Consider the following 22,088-nt stretch of genomic DNA (forward strand, 5'->3'; position numbering starts at 1 on the left):
CCCCCAGCCTGACCCTCCCCCGTCCCAGCTCCATGCCGTTCCCTTGGGTCCTGTCGCTGTCCCCAGAGAGCAGAGCTCAGCGCCTGCCCCTCTGCTCCCCTCGTGAGGGAGCTGCAGGCCACCATGAGGCCTCCCCTCAGCCTGCTCTGCTCGGGGCTGAGCAAACCAAGGGGCCTCAGTCACTCATACATCTTGCCCTCTAGACTCTTCACCATCTTTGTAGCCCTCCTTTAGACACTCCTTTAGACATTCACAAACAGTTTTATGTCTTTCTTATATACCCAAAACTGCACACAGTACTCAAGGTGAGGCCACACTAGCACAGAGCAGAGCAGGACAATCCCTTCCCCTGACCCAACCAGCTAGCAGCGCTGTGCCTGGTGCAACCCAGGGTACAGAGTTGATCCTTTTGCTGCCAGGGCACACTGCTGGATCATGTTCAACTTGTCATCAACCAGAACCCCGAGATCTCTTTCTGTGGGACTGCTCTCCAGCTTCTTGTACCCTAGCCTACACATATAGCCGGGGTAGCCCCATCCCAGGTGCAGAATCTGGCACTTACTCTTGTTAAACTTCATATGGTTGGGGATTGCCCAGCCTCCCTAGTGTGTCAAGCTTTCTCTGCAAGCCCTTTCTACCTTTGGCAGAGTCAACAGCTCCTCCTAATTTAAAGCCATCCACAAACTTCCTAAGTATGCCTTCAAATCTTGCACCCAAGTCAATTATGAACACATGAAAATGATCTGGCCCCAAAAAGGCAACCTGTGGAAGCCCACTAGTGTCTGGCTGCCAGCTAGATGTAACCCTATTTCCTACAAACACTCTGAGCCCAACCCCCAATAGCCAGTTGTTTTGTCTAGCTGTATGCTGGACATCTTGTCCAGAAGGATACTGTGAGAAACAATATTGAAAATTTGACTGAAATCCAAAATATTACATCTATTAGCTGCAATGATTACACTCTGCTAGACAAGCCACTGTCAGTTTTAATATAGGTGTGGGTATTTTTATAGAAACACAGTATCATAGAATGCTTTGGGGTAGGAAGAGACCATCTAATTCCATGCCCCCTGCCATAGGCAAGGACACCTTTCACTACACCAGGTTGCTCAAAGCCCCATCAAACCTGGCCTGAAACACTTCCAGGGCTCCTGCCCTTCTCTTAAAGATATCAACTAATCTCTATGTTTACAAAATAAATTTGTTTCTCTGTCCTACAAGATAGAAAATTTCTTGTTAATTAATTTATTGTTCATTACCATGTAAAGTAAAAAAAAATGTAACTATACTGATGCTCAACAACTACATTAGTATATGAAAGATTTTAAAAATTTCTTAATTTTACCTAGTATTGCTTATTTTTCATATAAAAGCAAAGCTTTAGACCTTGCATTCCAGAGAAATGTAGCAAAATTTTCCACTGGCTTCAAGGGAAGCACTATTTGACTCTTCTATTTTCACTCTTGTTTTCTGTACAAAAACAGAGGCAGCATTTTCATGCTTCTGTCAGAAAATCATATAAATATATATATATTTGAAGTATATTACTAAAGGGATTTATATATATATATTATCTTTCTAGGAACACTGAGCAGAAAAAAAAAAAGCTTTTTTCCTCATTATATTAAAATGTTATCATCAGGTAAAATTTGTACAAGAAAGAAGTCAGCACTTTTTCACAACCAGATGCTTAGCAGAGCTTTAACCTTTAGATGAGAATATTTGTGTTTAAAATTATAACACATTCCACCTCTATAAAAGGTTGGATGTGAAAGCTCCTATGTTGACATTTTCAACGATGATATAACAGTCAGTAAAGTCTGCAGAAAGCAGCAACAAGGGAATGCTTATATTTGATAGTATTTAGAACATATATGTATGGCTCCATAATTTGTCAAATAGATACCACTACATGTTAGTATTGAGACAATGTCCAAATATTCCAACCAGAAATGAAGTACCATGGTAATGGTCACAAAGAGCTTAAAACTATCAATGCCACAGATATGATGTGCGTTTTCAACTGAACATCCTTTTCTACTCATCCATTCTTTCCTTCTAGCTCCTTCCCCTTCTGCTCCTTCGAAGTCAAATTCATTCTTGACAAGCTGCAATATGCTATATACTTTTTTAGATAAGGACAAGAACCATTTAAAATATTTTCTGCCTTGATTTAAATTCCCTATTTCTTGTGTGAAATGCCAGCCAACAGTGGGGTAAAAAAATACTGTTCCACATGTAGACCAAGACATATTTTAAAATTCACTGTGTCATTTCATGAAGTCCTGCTCTAAACTGATAAAAGCTTCTGAAATAAATGTTTCTTCCTAGAGGTTTCAAGATATACAACTGATAACTTTTTATAGAATCAATTAAAAAATATATATCTGTTATGTTAAAACTGTATAGAACTAGAGACAGATCCAGGTACAATCTGTGAAAGATATCTGTTTTATGATATCAAATCATTTACAAAACCTGGTACAAATAACAGGAGGTTTAGAACCAAAAACATCTGTATGATAAAGTACCGAAAACAAAATAAAAGTCAGAAGTTCACACTGTATTTTAAAAAAAAGAACTTTCTTTACATATAAGTTCACTAAAATGACAATTAACTCCTCATGAAACAAAGCCAAACAGTTGAAGAGTATAGCATAGTAACACATTTTCTTTTGTTCAAAGAAAAATAATGTACATAATGGAGAAAAAAGTCTACACAAGTAGTTTCTTCATCTGAGAAGAACGCATGGAGATTATATAGGCATGAGATCCAGAAAGGAAGGAAATGAACCTCAACACCTTCTATGGTAGCTCACAACACATGAAGATATTACTACTTTTAAGTTCTGCCATAATGTTTAGACTATTATTACTAATAATGAATGAAGACTCCATTATTGGAGGTATCAAAAGCCAGCTGGACATGGTCTGGGGGAACTGATTCTAGGTGCCTCTGCTTGAGCAGGACAGTTGGACAAGATGACCTCCAGAGGTCCCTTCCAATTTCAACTGTTCTATGATTCTGTGAACCTGTATTAAAAAATATGGAAAGAGCTGATCAGTACTACAAGTATGGCCACTCAGAGTAAGGCTGGTAGGCCTCCTTCTTCATGCTTTGAATTTCCAGAGGTTGTAATGATTTTTGGAGATAAAACTACCCGTGGATAGAAGAGATCTGTGCAATCACAAGCACAGTAACCTTCCCGATTGTTTAGAGTGCTTTATAATTTATTTTGAATGAAAGACTGTTTCAAGACAAGCAAGTATACAGGAAACGGGATATAACGAATAATGGGTTTATCATTGATAGATTATTCCAGTTTACTCCAACAATTTTTTTATTTTATTTTTTTTTTTTTCAGAAAGAGGAAGCATAAGATTTCTAACCTCTGGCCTCCAGTCAAGTGGTTATCCTCAATGGTGTTTCAGAGATGCTATCTGCAAAGACCTTATAGGATCAGTCATGCGACTGGATCTAATTCATATTTCTTCATAGTTTACTTAATGATAGATACTCATGCAACAGTGGTTTAATTTGTTGTGTTACTGAAATTACAGAAATTAGCAGCTAGCACAAGTAACTAACTGACCTTGGTGCTAAAGAGGTATGCTTTAAAGAAAGAACCGGAAACCCTGAGGACAAGAATAACTAAAATGAAGTGAAATTTGACAGTACAAAAAGAACCCTTACAGTACAAAGAGAAACATTAAAAAACAAACAAACAAACAAGAATCTCTATTTAAACTGGTAAATCACTAACTGAAATGAAAAAAAAAAAAGGAGGATAAAGTTATGGATGTACTAACAGAATGTAAGATAGCTTAACTAATCATTATGTGATGTTTGTGGAACAGAAAAAGGTATACCAATACACCATATGTTATAGTTATTTTCAGTAGAGGCAGGAAACAAAATAACAAGGCACATACAAAATCGCCTTTGGGGTAATATGTAGAAATACATATAGACTTCAAACTGAAACATGAAAGCACAATGTGATCAGGGTAAATTCCTTTTTGATGAATAATAGCTGGAAAAGAAGTAGGGTTTGTTTCAAAACAAAGGGTTTGTTTCAATAACAAAAGCAAACGTACAAACTGGTATGGAATTGGAATATTTCTTGCAATTCAAAAAGTGAAATTCAGGAATAATTTTCCAAGAAGCAGTATGACAGCTCCAAATTAATTATTTTTAAAACACTGTTTAATCCATTTATCAGAATAATTATATTATATTGCTGCATTTGACAGCAGGGCCATAGACAGGAAAACCTTACTTGTAAGTACTACAAAGGCTACATTGAGATAAAAAGAGAGGTGATATAAGAGTCCAGGACAGATGGATCTGAAAAAATATGGAGCCATTTTTGCATTGTGATTTGCATGTGATGGAGTACCACTCAAATATATCACTGAACCAATCTGTCTTCTTTCAGCTGCACTGGTTAACATCCTTCAGGTTTAATACTTGAATCACTATAAGGACTTATGCTGAAACAGAAATCACCGTATTGAACAAAAGATGCTTTCTTCAGTTAAGAGAATACTAATTTTCAGGTCTGCCTCTTAGGGCATGTTGCTAAAAAAGGTGATGCTTTACATGAGCATGGCTACTTCAGAAAAAAAAAGTCTTGCAGTTTACTCTGGATTTTGATAGTATAATCCCATCAACTCTTCTCTCCGGCTATTTTCCCATTCAAGAAACAATGGAAATGCAAATTGACTTTTTCTTTAAGATCTGATACTGAAAGCTTATCTAGTTTTTTTTTTTTATTATTATTACTTTACTATTCTATTTCATATTTTACTATTTTTCTATTATGATTAATAGCAACAGGTCATAATCGTTTGACAAAATAACAGAACTGCCAACACAGAAGAAAAGAAGAAAGAAATATGAATGACAAAGACTGCTTCAATAATCCAAATCATTCAGGTTTTGAATTTTTCATTAATAATTTACATTTTGAGCAGCAGTAGGAAATGCAGCAATATTCAGTGGTCAGAGTTCTTGTCTTAATGAGTTTACATAGCAAAATTTCCTTACTTCTGACCAGTCCAAAGCGACCCACTGTGGGGGACAGGACTGATTGTTACAGGGCTCTTTTTCAATAGGCCGGTGTGTTAAGCAGTTGGTATTGTCCAGTGTCTCTTCCTCAGAAGGTCCAATCTTTCTGATGCAGAGAACTGTTCGTGAACGCATTCCTCCATCACAGGTCTTACTGCATTCTGACCAATCCCCTATAAACCATCTGGACAGAAAACGTTAGGAAATTCTATTAACACGTCAGAAATTGATAAGATAATTGAACAAACCCATAATCCAAATAGTTTAAATTACTAAAACTAAATCACTGTTAACAATACATCTATTCAGAGTGAAATAAAGTAGAAACTTAGGTTCTTTTCACTTAACTTTTTAATTTATGCCTTACTGCAATCATATCTTCCAATAATAATACCACTTCATATTTTTCTAGAGCTGCAATTTCCAACCTAGACTACAGTAGTTAGAAAGGACAGTTGATACTGACAAAACTTCAGTTACTCAAGCAGATTTGCACTGGACTTGCATGACATTACCCATCTGAAAGTGGTTTGCAATTGCAAATGTTTGGGAACCACTGCAGTAGGTTAAAAAATATGTTATAAGCCTAGGTGTTTGCCTTTCTCATATCATTACAACAAAATGAAATTTCATCTCAGAATCAGTCTGAGAGTTGAATGCTATAGCATGTTGTCAACATGCCAAAAATGCCAGGTATGTCAGTTCCTGGATGTATACTTGGAGTGGCCTTGTAAGATGTCATTGTCTGAAGCCTCAGCCAAAAGTATTTGCTGCTGCACTTTGTGTTACTGAATGTATTCTATTATGAACCTGAATCAATGAAACAATTTTTCTTCTGCTAATTTTGAGCCCAGTAAGACAGAGTGATTCAAACATATGCTATATTCTGTCATTATCCCAGTGAAAGAGAATTAATTTGTGATTCTCAACAAACTTATGCTTTTACAATGCCAGGGAGAATTAGAAGGTCTTCAGAGCTTTGGAGAGGCTATATTGTTAATTATTAGTTGATACTATGATTTGCTCAAGAGTATTCTCAGATACCTTTTATGTTTATACTCTATCACAACAGAGTGCTATTCACCTTTTAGGAAAAGAACTATGAAACAGCCCAAAAGATCCAGAGATAGTCCTGTATCCTTTCTTAAAATCTGGAATTTTAGGCATCACTTATTGCAATGTGAACAAACATAGTCTTTGCTGTTGTTCAGAAGCCTCAAACATAATATAACTGGCATTCACTATGTGGAGTAACATAGGTCTTTTCATTTTCATAGTTCTTGGTAATCACAAGAAGAAAATCAGAATTGTATTAATTAAGAACAGGAAATATCTGGCCACTCTGTTTAAAGAGTAAGCCTTACCGACTGATAGATTTTCCAGCCAAAATGATCAAACTTCTCAGGGCAACTATCTCAAAAGACAACCTCTTTGAACAACCTCTTTCTAGAATACTTACAAAATTAAGGAATCAAGAATACTTTCTTAGGAGTTTGGCACTTTGTATTCACCCTGTGGGGACCATCAGGGTGAAGACAGATATGGGATCAGCTGTTCTGACATACACAAGTATATGCTTATATATGACTTACTACCCACTTTCTGAACATTGCTGAGTTGGTTTTTACCATGTTCACTGATTTCCCTGCTGTACTGAATGTATAATCTAGAATCATCCTGCTTTGTGGTTTCTTTTCTTTTTTGTTTGTTTTTGAACTGACATTTAAAGAACAAACCAATAACAAAAAAATGTATGTCAGAGTAACTATATTATCACAATTTTGGACATGCTAATTTTTGAACTATTAAATCACACAAAGGAACGGAAAGGGATTTGTTTGGTAAAAAGGAACTGACAAAACATGACCACTTCCCAAGTTCTGTTTTCAGGTACATGGTGTGAGAGTTCAGTTAGTGCACTTACAGCCACACTAAACAGTATTATACAAGCAGCATACGTGTAGGATAAGCACATATTTACAGATAAACAGTGGGGACATACAGTTTGTAACAGACATATAGAAGAGGCCACAGTATTTCCTTATTTTGTGATATCTACACTAATCAGCATTAATGATTTTCACACCCAGTTAAACTGTATGTACAAAATATCACTGAACTTAAGCTAACCAGAGCTTGAGAATGAACAAGGCCTGATACAACAATACAATACTGTACCTCTCATTTTTTATCTCAGAAAGGAACTCTTGTGCAAATGCTGAAATTATTTTCCAGTGCAAAATATCACAGCTGTTTCTAAACAGTTTTTGTAGTAAGATTAAGCTATGCTATAGGTTCTTGCCAAATTTTATTTTTGAACAAAAGAGCTGCTGTGTTTTTAATTATCTTTTCAATATATAGCAAACAGATATCCTTAAATATAAAACAAAATAGACTTAACCAAGTACGCACCTAATCCTAAAGGCACACAGTATTACTGTATAATGCTGAGAATCCTGAAGAAGACAAAGTTGTTTGATGTAACTATTACCAGTAATGGTTTGTCTATTAAGCAGTTTCTAGGTTTACCATTTCCAATCTGAACACTTCAACCCAAATTTTAAAGTCAAATACCCAAAAATACAGTAAACATTTAGTATAATGGGAAAGTAAGCCTCCCCTCACCTCCAGATTCTTCTGTCATTAGTTTAAGAATGTTCTCCAGTTCTGTTCTGAGCACTAGGAACCACACCTTACACCTCCACCTTCAGAAACTGTTTGCCAGTATCTTTTTACTTACAGTGTCTGTGTTGCTTTGTGTAGTTTGAATGCCAGTTTCTCAGTCAGATCAGACCTCTTCTAGGATGAATTATGTTTCTTTCACAACTGATTCGAGAGGAACTAGAAACCATAACCAAAACCCCGAAACAAATAGCATCTCTAGTAGGACAGATCTCTAATGCTAGATCAGAATTTTAAGCATACTCGGTCAATAGGATTTATTATATATTACAACGGCTTTTCTATCTATGCAAAACAGATCCATCTTAGTGATAACTGACTTACTCAGGTGGGCAAGGCTCAGTGTTGCAGGCTCTTTGGTTTTCTGGAGGCTTACTGTCAGGGTCACAGTAATTGTTTTGTACAACGGAGTTGTCATCCAGTCTTTTACACACCACCTCTTGTTTCTGCACACCTTAGGATGGAATTAAACACCATTAATTAATCATTCTTACTCTTCTGCTTGTTGAATAAAAGTGTATTTCACCTGTTGATTATTAATCCTGCTATCCCTCTTTAACTGGTTGAATGCTTCAAGGATGTGAATTCCAATTGACTGAATGCCCCTGACCACACAAAATCTTTCATTTTCTTTTAATTTTAGGCCACCCCACTGAGAGGATCTTAAATTGCTGTTGTGTTCTAAAACAAAGGGAATATATTTATAGATTTACTAACAGATTGTTTTTATTTGTGTATTGCAAAAAAAAAAAATAAACAACCTCCATTTCCATCTAACCTCCCATCTTGGTAAAAGACACTGATTTCCAAAGAAAATATCACCAAATAGAATGTGGTCACCCTTCACTGCAGAATTATTATGTGCTCTGGTTTAAAATAAGACAGCAATACTGGAATACAGTGTTGCAATTTTATATGTGTCGTCCTATAAACATTTTCTTCATTAAAATAATAGAAGTATTATTCATTCTGAAAGATGAAGTTTGTCTTTGTGAATGCTCATTTTGCCTGTCACTCCCAGCTCCTCTCTCATTATGTTAACCATCAACAGGCTGTTCAGAATTGATTATTGCTCCAAAACGTAATGGCATACCATTGTCAAGACAGCATTGCAAGGTAACACTTTAGGCAGATTTTCTACTTTTTATAAAACAGAATCTAAAGAAAGCCATTAAAGAACCATTGATATATGATAACAACGCAGCTCCAAGCATTGCTGAAAACAGTGGTACATGTGGCCTTCTCTCTGTTTTTAGAACAAGCTTTATGTTTGCTAGCATAATACAACTGTGGATCTGCAATTCATATTCATTTCTTACTGAACACAAGTGGTCATAGTACTGAAATAACAGGATTATTTGTACAATACAAATTGAAAAAAAGCCCTAAAACATTCTTAAAAACAGAAGCAATTACTTAACTTTTTCCAAAATCTGAGATGCATACAAATACAAATGCATTAAAACATCCTGGCTTCAAATATGTGCCAACTTACTTTACAGCCTTGTCTCTTTTTAAGACAAGCATTTTATAGGAGATAGACATGTACAGTAATAAGATTAATTACACAAATGTGGTTTTCAGACACTAAACAGCCCACTTACCTTTCAATTGTTTCTTTTGTTATCCATTATGGACAAGAACCAAATCTTTGGTTCCTAAGATTAGACCTATATGGAACTTAGGTATTTATTTCCAAGTAAGTCAAGCCTAACCTGGAGATGCCTGAAGTTTGGCTAATAAAGCATACTGCTTGGCTACAAACAGAAGCGTCCCAGTCTAAGCACAGAAGCATTGTCTCTTTGACGTTACGAGACATACAGGATGTGAGACATATGTCTCTCTGACGTTATGCACAAAGAACGTGGAGAAGAGAAACCTCATTTTTCACTATAGTCTTGAAGATGGCATGTACTCTTTCATGAAGCCGCAGATCCAGGAGCAGTAAGTTTGATCATACAGTACTTCTGTGACTAGTTAATTTAGTCAGCTACATGGCAAGTCTGCAGTTTCTAACTCGTGGGTTATTCCTGTTGTTGTCCAATTACAGTCTAATGTAAAATGTAGAAACCATCTTGAGAGCAAGACCTGCCAGTGCTAGATGAATGTCTTCTTGCCACTGGACCCATGAGTCTTGCATCCCTGGCTACACCATGACCCGGAATACTTGTTTAAAAAGTCCTCATTTTCCCTACCTTTTTAGATTTTTTGACTATTCTTTGGCACACAGCTAGAGTACTTTTCTGGAGATGTAGTCCCAGTTGAAATCTCTTCATTCTGAAACTGGGAATTGCTATTTAATAGGCAACTGTCGTTGCATCCTGAAAAATATAGTTACTACCACTTACACAAAAACAGAGTCTTGTTAATCCAAAATAGAATCACAGAACTTCTAGGTTGAAAGAGACCTCAAGATCATCGAGTCCAACCTCTGACCTAACGCTAACAGTCCCCACTAAACCATATCCCTAAGCTCTACATCTAAATGTCTTTTAAAGATCTCCAGGGATGGTGACTCCACCACTTCCCTGGGCAGCCTGTTCCAGTGTCCAACAACCCTTTCAGTAAAGAAGTTCTTCCTAACATCCAACCTAAACCTCCCCTGGCTCAACTTAAGCCCATTCCCCCTCGTCCTGTCACCAGGCACGTGGGAGAACAGGCTAACCCCCACCTCACTACAGCCTCCTTTAAGGTATCTGTAGAGAGCAATAAGGTCGCCCCTGAGCCTCCTCTTCTCCAGGCTGAACAAGCCCAGCTCCCTCAGCCGCTCCTCGTAGGACTTGTTCTCCAGGCCCCTCACCAGCTTCGTCGCCCTTCTCTGGACCCGCTCAAGCACCTCGATGTCCTTCTTGTAGCGAGGGGCCCAAAACTGAACACAGTACTCGAGGTGCGGCCTCACCAGAGCCGAGTACAGGGGGACGATCACCTCCCTAGCCATGCTGGCCACACTGTTTCTTATACAAGCCAGGATGCTGTTGGCCTTCTTGGCCACCTGAGCACACTGCTGGCTCATATTCAGCTGACTATCCACCATCACTCCCAGGTCCTTCTCTGCCAGGCAGCTTTCCAACCACTCATCTCCCAGCCTGTAGCTCTGCTTGGGGTTATTGCGCCCCAGGTGCAGGACCCGGCACTTGGCCTTGTTGAACTTCATGCAGTTGACCTCAGCCCATCAGTGCAGCCTATCCAGATCCTCCTGCAGAGCTTTCCTACCTTCGAGCAGATCAACACATGTGCATAGCTTGGTGTCATCGGCAAACTTACTGAGGGTGCACTCAATGCCCTCGTCCAGATCATCGATGAAGATATTAAAGAGGACCGGCCCCAGCACCGAGCCCTGGGGGATGCCACTAGTGACTGGCCTCCAACTGAACTTGACTCCATTTACCACAACTCTTTGGGCCCGGCTATCCAGCCAGTTTCTAACCCAATGAAGCGTGCGCCAGTTCAAGTCAAAACACTCTCATGAGAACCTTGCAGTCTGGATCCTAAGCACAGAAAAATGTGTGGCCTCAACATAAATGTTCCTGACCAACAGGAGATGAGTTAGACTCGTCACTAAACATCTCACTTCTAATGCACTGCCTGTTTAGCAGGTGATAACTTTGAGCGTCACCTCTCAAAAGCACATGCCACCTTGTCTCATTTCAAAATTATTAACCATACTGAGACCAAAGGTGCCTGCCTAATAATGGAGTCTTCACTCTACTGCAGTCCCTGAATCCAGAGCCCCAGCTTTACTGCTGGGGGAAAGAGATCTCCTTTTTGATTATATCTACTCATAACTTTCCCAAAGTAGGCCCTCTCAATCAGGTTACAAATGTTAGACATCTCAGGTTATCCATAAATATCATGATCATTTCAAAGAAAGCTTTATTTATGAAAAAGATATTAATATGAGATATATGTCTGTCCTGGTTTTAGCTGGGATTTAGTTTTCTTCGTGGTAGCTGGCATGGTACTGTGTTTTGGATTTAGGATAAGAATAATGCTGATAACACACCAATGTTTTAATTGTTGTATAGCAATGCTTACACTGAGACAAAGATGTTTCAGCTTCTTGTGCTGCCCTGCCAGTGAGGAGGCTGGGGGTGCACAAGGAGCTGGGAGGAGACACGGCCAGAACAGCTGGCCCAGGCTGACCAGAGGGGTATCCCGTAACATATGGGGTCATGGTGAACAATGAAGTGAGAGTGTTGGCTGGGGTGGGGGCTGCTTCTCAGGGTCTGGCTGGGCATCAGTCAGCGGGTGGTAAGAAACTGCATTGTGCATCACTTGCTTTGTCTATTCCTTTATCATAATTATTATCATTATTTTACATTCATTTTCTGTTCTGATAAAGACTGCCTTTATCTCTGCTGATGAGTTTTACCTTTTTATCCTGATTTTCTACCCCATCACAATGTGGGATGGGGAGGGGAGAGGTGAGGCAGGGAAGAGGGGTGAGCAAATGGCTGTGTGGTGCTTAGCTGCCTGCCAGTTAAGCCACAACAGTGTCTTACAGGTCAGCCACGTAAACCAATTACCTGGCTTGTCTCATTTTTCCTTCTTTCTACACATATCTGGATGCCACGCTACTAGACAACTGTGGATACCATTACATAGTGCATAAAGTTGCCAGACTGTTTTCCAATAGTATCTTACAAACACAAATCTACATGAACAAAATAAAGAGAAAATAACAATTTCTGCAAGTTTTCAACCTGCACTACTTTTCAATTTAGGTGCTGTACATATTAGGAAAGTTCTATTTTGCTAGATAGTTAGTCCATTTGGAGTACTCAAAAGTGCATGGGAGGCACTAAAGGTCCTCCTGAAGGACATGCCTCCCCACAGCTGCCAACTGTGTTAACACACACATTTCAGACAATCATCCATCAGGTATCAAAGATATTTACAATTCACTCAGAGACGTTCCACCATAGCATTCTCAGCAGATAATACTTTAATTACAAGAAAGGGTTAAATTCAATCAGATCTTATGTTATTAATTAAATAAGCTTAGCACATGGCAAGATACAAATAGAAATAATTCCCTTCTGTATTTCTGAGAACCACTCTAAGTAATTCCTTTCATAAACTGCTCAAGCTCTGCCTTAAACCCACACGTACTATCTTCTCTGAAATTCACACCTTTGATACTACACTCTGATTTTCATTCTAGATGCATTAACAGCCAGTTAATACAAACCATGCCCAGTACTCCACAGCGATTTTACTAGTGCCTTATCCAGTGATTATAACTACAACATAATATACTGATCTTCCCCATATGTCTTCTAGCACTGCATTATCAACCAATTTCATCAGAGCTTTCATTCTTATTTATGCTACCATCAGAACAAGAAAAACTGAGATCTGATGACAAGTCTTTAAGATGCCCATGAGGTTCAATGCCACGTGGCCCAGTACTTCACATTTTTAAGAGTGCCTCTTGTGTACTAATCTTTTCTAATTCTTTATTAGGTGTAGGTGACAAGAAAAGCCTTACAGAAGTCTACATAAATGGAACTTCTACATTTCCTTAGTCTACAAAATAATTTGTCTATTACAATAGATACAACTAGTCAAGCAAGACCCATCACATCACACTTAACCCCTTTTCTCACCAATTTCTATCTGTGATAGTCTATCATTGTGCTTAGTTTTCAATAAAATAAACCAAAACAAAACCAGACATGTAATTTATTGAACATTGGTCAGGTAGCATATCACTCAAAAAACAGCATTCACCCCTATTCTTAAGAATTCTTAATCCATGCCATGCAGATATGTTAATTCAGCTTTAAAATGTTCTGCACCATCTTGCCACACAGTATATAATTTGTGATACAAGAAACATAGGTATGGATTAAGGAAACTGTCTAATTGGTGTTATTTAAAATAGTATCTCATAAAAACAAATAAGATTCTAAATTCAAAACAACAGGAAGAAATGGAAAAGCCTGGAATGCAATTTTTACCCAGACAACAGCTACAACTTATTTAAGCCTTGAGGAACTTGAAAAAAAAAAATTAAATTATCAACTCTATGAGTATATGGTCTCTCTCTAAATAATCTAAATATTAACTCTATGAGTATATGGTCTCTCTCTAAATAATCTAAATAATCTAAAAAGCATAGCTAAACAAGTTCATTGAAACTCTTGGGGGAATAATTACAAGTGGTTAGACAGAAACACGCTGCTTTCAAATCTACAGATTTATAGTTTATAATAAAAAACATAAAATGTCCTCATAACTGGTCAATGCAATTCTAATAGAAAACAAAACTCCAGTGGTTTAGTGACCACATTCTCCAGAGAATTGAGATGCTTTGCAGATTTCAATTCACAAATAGTCTGCATGACTTTCAGCAGCCAAATTTTAAATTACATGGAGCACATTTTATTCTTAAATTAAAATTGCAGGCATGTAAATGCTGTATCTATTTTTAAAAGCAATCCCCCAAAATTGTGGTTTGCGATTGCAACAGTTAATTATAAAGATGCCAGTACATAGTGAAGCTTGCATCACAAAAACTAGTGCATGCTGGTTAACCCAGACATATTTTCTGAGCTCACTCATCAGATCACAAGATGTTCATCACAGAGCCAAACTTACATTTTCCTTGATGAGGACAAGTATATTTTATTTGTCCAAAGACATAATTCATCTGAGGGCATGAAAAAAAAAAAAAAAAACAAAACTGAAAACACAGTAGGCACCATTCTGTAACAGTGATCACCAGCAAAGGAAACTGGGCAGCAGTAAGTTTACTTATAATACCATACTGACTGAACACTTAATTAAAAAAATACAAGTATGTGAGATATTTAACTCATCTGGAGTTGAACTTTCATAGAATAAACAACATCAAAATCAATGCTTAGGGTACCACTAAACTCCAGATAATAAATGCTGTCATTTGTTGCCATTTACCGATAAGTTTTCAATTAGTATGGAATAATAAATAAAATAAAATAAAATAAAATAAAATAAAATAAAATAAAATAAAATAAAATAAAATAAAATAAAATAAAATAAAATAAAATAAAATAAAATAAAATAAAATAAAATAAAATAAAATAAAATAAAATATGCACTTACTGTGGCTTATTATTAATTTACACAAAATAAAAAAATATATGGAATGATATTTTTTCCCTTCATTTGCTGGATTTTTTAAACACCACCACTAGCAGTACATTTTCTTGTTAAGAATACTTACGGATCTGGACAAAGTCACAGACTTACACTCAAAAAGCTACAAGTTACCATATAACGAAAGACAGGCAGAAGTGTAAATAAACTACAATTCCATTGTAGCTCATTTTTCTTCTCCTTCCAGCCCTCATTTTATTTGCTCCTTCTGTGTATTCTAGCTTTCCCTTTCCCAGATTTTCTTGTAAATAGTTAAATAAACATTTCCTTAAAAAGATCTTTTGTTGCTGTCTTCAGATTTTTCTGAATTCCAGGGACCTGTTCATCCATCCATCCATCTAAATTACCTGTGCTCTCTCCTGTTCCACTCATTTCTGTGCAGATAAACTTGAACTGTACCTTTTGGTATTCTCTGACGATGTTTTTGTAGTCTTGTAGCTTACTGAGGCCCTTGCACTATGGTAAACAGATAGCTGAAACAGAAAAAAAAAAACCTGCAAGCTAATAAAAGCTAAAAAACCTGCAAGCTAAAGCTAATAAATGCAACAGCTAGCACTGGGGCTTGGTAATACTATTTCTCTCACTGAACATATCCATTATGCAACCTGAAAAGATTGCATCTTAACCTATAAAGGCTTTGGCTTTCAAGCAGGGCAACTTCATATGTGCTAAATAAAACACTTTATGAGATGAAGCTTTGGTAAAGCTTGAGGGGAAAATTTAATTTCTATCAGCTAAAGAAAGACTTGTACAAGATAATATAAGTTCCTTTTGAAAACTTTTGACTTGGAGTAGAAGTGTAATTTCAGGGAAAAGGGGAAATTAATATGGAGAATTTGTGTAGTTCACTTCTACATAACGTTCCGAAGGAGAAAGAACGAGATGAGGCAGTAGAAACTTGTATTTAAAAAAGAAGTTTTTCAATACAGAAAACAATCATCCTAGTGTACAAAAAGAAAAGTTGCAATCCTGAATTCCCAAGAACATACACTAAGAGGCAGATAATAAAAATGAATGAAATTGTATTCTCAACCTACATCTGAGTACCTGAATCCAGAAAAGAGTTGTCTGCTACTGGGTGAGGCTTTAAGGTAAATCTGGTAAATCTGAAGAACCTGCATTTGGAAAAACTCAAAAAATAGCAAAATAAATCTCAGATTTTGGAGAAATGATTTCTGTGTAGTTTATTGTACAGAATATGATGCTCACTTGCAGAGCATCTATGGAATATTCTGTTCTTTTATCTTATAACATGAATGACACTACTAAATACACCGTTTACAATCTCTCATGTAAGATTGACTTTTTTGTCTTTTACATGCAATCTAAGCATTTAACTACTTTCTTCGCAAGTTAATTTATCTTCTAGACTTCTCTATAAAGAATAGAGGGGGCATGGAGATAAAGACTCTACTGTGGAAAGAATCCATTGATATCAGGTGTTCAGATAAGTTTTCAAAATACTTTGTTTTACACGCACCTCATGTAATGAACTTCATGGCATGCTTCATACATACAGACAGATTTCCAGATAGTGGTGAACTGCTAATTAGCAAGGGTGTAATGTGCACTGTGAGTGCTCCGTATCACACAAAACCAGACAAGCAAGGCAGGAATGAAATCCAGAGTTCCAGCACAGCATTTAGCTGTCATAAGCATAAAAACCTCCTCCTTCTTCCTGCAATTCCTTTTACAGCATAGTCTTGCTATTCTGCAAAACTGAAACAGGTCTGAGAACAGAGGTCCTGTATTAAAAGTTTAAATGCCTTAACTATTCAGAAGTGACTCATCAGCACAAGATGAACGTAAGATGGTTCCATTGTCCAATGGAACAAACAGCATGCTACCATTTAATTACAGATTGTAGGTTCATACACAGACAGACAGGTATTTAAGCCACTAAATAGGACAGAATCAATTGCTTCTCGGCTTGCCCCTTGACTGCTCCAGTAATTCGTCTCCAAGACAGATCTACGAGAAGCTCTAGGAATCTCTGAATGCAGGGGATTGCTCTCAAAAGGCTATAAATAAGAGACATCACAAGCCTAGACACTTCTGCAAGATACGAAACTCCAGAACAATTTACTGGTGCTGCCAAAATCCAGCTCTTGCCTTTTTGTTAGATACTCTGAATAACACAACATATACCAAGTAATAACTATGTCTTCAGAGTCCCAGACTTGGCCAAATGCTGTGTAATGCAGATACAGTCAGTCATATCTAGGGGGAGCTATACCTAAGTATAGTGGAGTGGAACCATGATAGTCTGTGACACAGCTTCAGGATCAGAGAATGGTCCCTGCTCAACTGGTCCATGTTTCTAGAGCAACCACAGAAAACAATTTAAGATTTCATAGTCATCTTTCCTTCCATAATTTCCTGGCTTCTAAATACATGCAAATTTGACATTCTTTTAAGACAGCTTTTTTAAGCATAACATATGTCTAGACAAAAAAAACAAAACAAACAAAAACATTAGAATACAGACATTCAGAGATGCATAGCAGCTAAATGTGTTGATAAGAATTTAGGTTTGCCTACAGCTTTGATATAAAGCCTATGCTTTGACATAAAAGTGTATCTGGCTCTACTTCATCATAAGCTTTCCTGGATAAAGAAGGAATATCATATGATTATCAAATCTTTAATGTCTTTCCACTACAGTTCAGCAACACCAACTGTTGTAAGAGGCAGGAAAATGTAGATACCTTTAACCTGTTCACAGTCTGTCCCAAAGCCACTATATAAAATTCTCTTTAATTTTATTAAAAAATAATTAAAAAAAACCCCTTCCATACTAATATTCCTCACATATACTCACTGTCTTTTTTATTTTGCTTTTAGTAATAAATTATATTCAATTCTGAGTATTTTGTTGTCCTTTGATATAGAGGAAAACTTCTCTTCTAAAGGTAAATTGCGATAATGGACTTCATAATGAATCCTACAGAAATAAACAAAGTAATCTAGTGGTTTCATTTCTGAGTTTTCTCATGCTTCTTATTTATATTAGCTAGCTTTTCCAGTTACGTTCTCTGTCTCTACAATCTTTTGTCTCCCTTTTCTTTTTCCACTACTCAGATCCTTTCTAGAATTGTGTCTTCTTTTGGTACATGGCAGAAGGTGTATCATAAACTGGGGAGTATAGTATTCTATTGGTATTCACATGGTTAAATCAAATAGTTTTAAAATTTGACTTATAGCTACAATGAAACAGATTCCCTAAGCAGAAGTCTCAGTGAAAATAAGTGATCATAATATATCATTATGCTAAGCTAAACAAGAGAAATGTCTCTGGTTTGAACGCTGTAAGCTACTGAAGAAAACCCTTCCAAAGAAAGTTTCAGATGATTAATAAATGTATAGGGTTATCAGAGATTCACATATATTTCCTTAAAACATAATTATGTCAAACTGTTTTTATCTAAACAAATGCCTACTTCTTCAGAGCCAATTATTTTTTTCCTTTGTATACTTTGGAATCTCTGAAATGACAATGACTTAGGTGATGGAAGATCTGTATAATCTTGTCACTGTCTAAATCAATGGAAGCTTTCCTGTAACTTCAAAAGAATTGTTAATCATAGAATTGTAGAATACCCTGAGTTGGAACAGACCCACAAGGATCAAGTCCAGCTCCACGGAACCATCAAAAGAACACACCATATGTTCAAACCAAAAGGATCATTAACCCATTGTTATCATCAAAATAGGATTTCACAGTACCTGTAAGTTTCTGATACTTGGAACCTTCTTTTACTCTAAGAAAAGCACTTTCAGTCTATGTCCTTCACTTCTACATCTTTAAAACCTTTCTTTTCCTACCAGACTCACCAATATTAAAATATTAATTAAAAGAGCAACCTATCACCCACTTGATTAAAGGAATACTACAAATGAACAATAAAGTATTGGAGAAATTAGGCAACCTCCTCTATTTTGTTTCAAGACTTTCTGTTTAGATGTACAGAACAGAATTTGTACTATCCTTTGCATCTTACCTATAGCTAAGCAAACTGCTGTATTTAAACTGCAAACAACTAGTAACAGCCACAGCAGGATCCACCAGAGATAAATCAAGATGATTCCAAACATGAATACCTCCAGTAGCCAGAAAAAAAAGGAAAAGGACAAATATTTGGTCCACAGATTCGTTAAAATAAATAAATAATTCTTCCTCTTGCTACAGTCAGTGCACAGTGCTTCAGAAAACTGAAATTCTTTCATCAATTTACAGCTCTCTCCCATTTCTTCTGAAATTGAGATATGTTGGGGATGATGCATTCAGTCTCCAGAGAGAAGATAGATACTGTTCACACAGCACTTCTACTCACCAGTCCATGCAGCAGCAATGGTGTTGGCTTTGAAGAAAGCCAACTGTCCTGCTCTCCCAGCCAGAGGTAAAGAATTGCATTGGTGGCCACTAGAGGGAGGATTAGGAATATAGTAAATTGTGGGCAAAAGGCACCCATGATGAATCACGTGGGACAACCTACAAATCCCCCATCGCTGCCAATAGGCAACAATCACAGACACTGCTATGGGCTGGGAAGTATAATCCAATTGCTATCACCTCCTACAGAGACTACCAGTATGTAACCTAAACTTTGGTGGCTGGAGGGTGGAAAGGCTGACTCGGATATATGAAGAATACCTACAAACACACACACGGACATATCTCTTTATTTATAGTTGCCTTATTTCCCTTTGGTTTATTAATTTCCTTACTTAAAACTTCTGGTGTCCTTTATCAAGAAAGCTCCTGTGAAAAGCAAACATCCCAGCTTCAAGAGAATCTCAGAAGAAGCCTCAGAAGAGACACACTGTGCCAAGATACACTGTATTTAACAAGAAGATCTGAACACATTAAATGTACTTGAAAACAGCAAAATCCAATATAATAAAATAAATGTTCTTTTTCTAAGTTAAGCTTTGAAGTATGTCTGAAAGAAACGTTTTCAATTAGTTACCTACATATTTATGTAATAAAGTGTATCTTGCAATTCAGTTTACCCTGTAACTTGACTGCCTGGTGTCTTACCTCCAGCACAAGTGGCAGAACATTCTGACCAAGGCAGATGATTCCACGCAAAGCCAACTTCATTGTCTCCACTGCCAGTGCGAGAGATGGGAACATTGAATTTATACCTTATACCCAAATTTTGTTCCTGTAGCAGAATCTGTAGTTGAAAACAACTGGTTATACCATTAAAACAGGCAAGCAGAGGGCAACTACAGTGACATTAATCTAGGCATGTGTTATGTCTTGTGGAAGGGGAAAAAGTAATAAAGGAAGCCACAGTAGTTATGTACGGTATTTCCAAGTGAATCTGAACTGACTTATAAGATGCAGATGCATACAAACAAAAAGTATTATTGCATTAAGGTGGTGAGCCACCTTTTGCCATTGACACCACAACTTCACAACTTTTGTCACTTCTTTATTTTTGACATAAAAGTTCTAAAAAGCCAGTCTTCATAAATTAATGTATTAATTAATGGAAATTAATTTGGTAACTGAATCATTACTTGGGGTCAAAGTAGGTTACAGACGTTACTACGCAAACATGCAGCAATTCTCACTGAAATCTTGTAAAGAGCTACCCATGTAGTAGTTATGAACCGAGCCCTGCCCTTGTTTAATACTTCTAGTAATTAATAATAGTAAAAATAGTAACACAGAAACAGATTGTTGCTGAGGTTACTGTTTTCCCGTAATGCATTAGCTAGCAGCATTAAACTAATGGAATCACAGCAGTGGTTCCTTTAAAGGAATATCAAAACTATCACTACAGCTGCACCACTGTAGGTGATACAGATGGAAGTGCAACAATCACCATGTGCTTTATCTACCATGACTGTTGAAATGCAGTGCACTTCCACATACCACCTGCTGAACACTAGTGTCTGATTATCTACCAAACTTTTTTTTTTTTTTTTTTGGCGTCAGGTGCAGCATCTGACATATCTAAGAGCTATTTCTCAACTCCTTCTACATTCTATTGTATTTTGTAAAAGTATATTTACCTAACTATTAGCCAAAAGAGATTCAATACAAAACTCATAGAGACTGACCAAATGAGAAGAGGCGCTATAATCTTTATGAAACTCATTCTATATGAACTCCCCAGTTTATCCACAGCTACAGTAAAACAAACAAAGAAAAAACTGCATTCAAACACTTAAGAACACTGACTAAAATGTAATTATCCAGGCAACAATCATTCTATACAGAAAAATATCCTGTCTGGCTCAAGCAATCCCTAAACTGCAAAACTGGCAGCTGATAGAATATACTGATCAAGTTTCACCTTAGTCTTATACTCTTCTTCAACACAACAGAGCGATACAGTAGGGCTCATTACTGACTACTGTCAGAGACAGGCTACAAGCACCCTGGTCATATTTTCTTCTGCTACATTCAAATATTTTGTACCATCGATTCATAGCAATTTATCTCAAAACATACTTTAACGCAGGTCAAATAGAAATACTAAGGCCATGATTAAAACCACTGACAACTACAGACCTGTAAGGAAAAAAACAATGCTGCTGTGTACACATTAAACATCACAGTCATAGTCTGATGCAATTACTGTATGCTATATTTTAACAATTCCATGTATCAGAAATACACAGAAATACAAAATATATTTAATTTACAACTTTTGCTACTACTATTCTGAAGCACACTTAACACAGATAGGGCATTTCCTGTGATGCTTCCCAGGGCTCTTCTAACTTTACACCTTTTCCATCACAGTATCTACCCATCAGTCTTAAAAAAGAGGAAAAGTGAATTAAAATACAAATGCAAAAAGTCCCAGCACAGCCTGTGACCTATTCTGATTTTGTTCATGGTCTTATATTTCCTCAGAACATAAAAACTTATTTCAGATTTCAGAAATGTATTAATTGTAAACTTTACCATGACTATGAGATTTTCTGAAGTAGGGCCTAGTGCTTCCAAAGACTCTGGTTCATCTGTTGGCCTCTTGTAATGGAAAGCTGTTCCAGCAACATCAAACTTTCTTGGCCAGTCAATAGTCCAGGCACCATTAATATAGTAGTCATCCTCTTCAGATTTTAAAGCTTAAAAAAAAATACAAGCCACCTAAAAATTGGAAGCAGCATTTATAATGGAGAAGCCATTACAAATTAAACTACTACTCTGTTAGAAGTATATGAGTTT

General features: G+C 36.8%; 1 protein-coding gene across 1 annotated transcript in view; it reads right to left on the bottom strand.

Annotated features, from left to right (window-relative positions):
* ADAMTS6 (ADAM metallopeptidase with thrombospondin type 1 motif 6) overlaps positions 1 to 22,088 on the bottom strand; it is a gene marked incomplete at both ends in the record, with an annotated part of 150,480 nt that overhangs the window by 9,338 nt on the left and 119,054 nt on the right. The window contains 4 exons of the mRNA XM_084305203.1: positions 5,051 to 5,255; positions 8,078 to 8,207; positions 19,938 to 20,076; positions 21,825 to 21,988. Coding sequence (XP_084161329.1) covers positions 5,051 to 5,255; positions 8,078 to 8,207; positions 19,938 to 20,076; positions 21,825 to 21,988 — 638 coding nt within the window. The remainder of the gene's footprint in view (positions 1 to 5,050; positions 5,256 to 8,077; positions 8,208 to 19,937; positions 20,077 to 21,824; positions 21,989 to 22,088) is intronic.

This window comes from Netta rufina (assembly GCF_964035555.1).
Source record: "Netta rufina genome assembly, chromosome: Z".
NCBI lineage: Eukaryota > Metazoa > Chordata > Aves > Anseriformes > Anatidae > Netta > Netta rufina.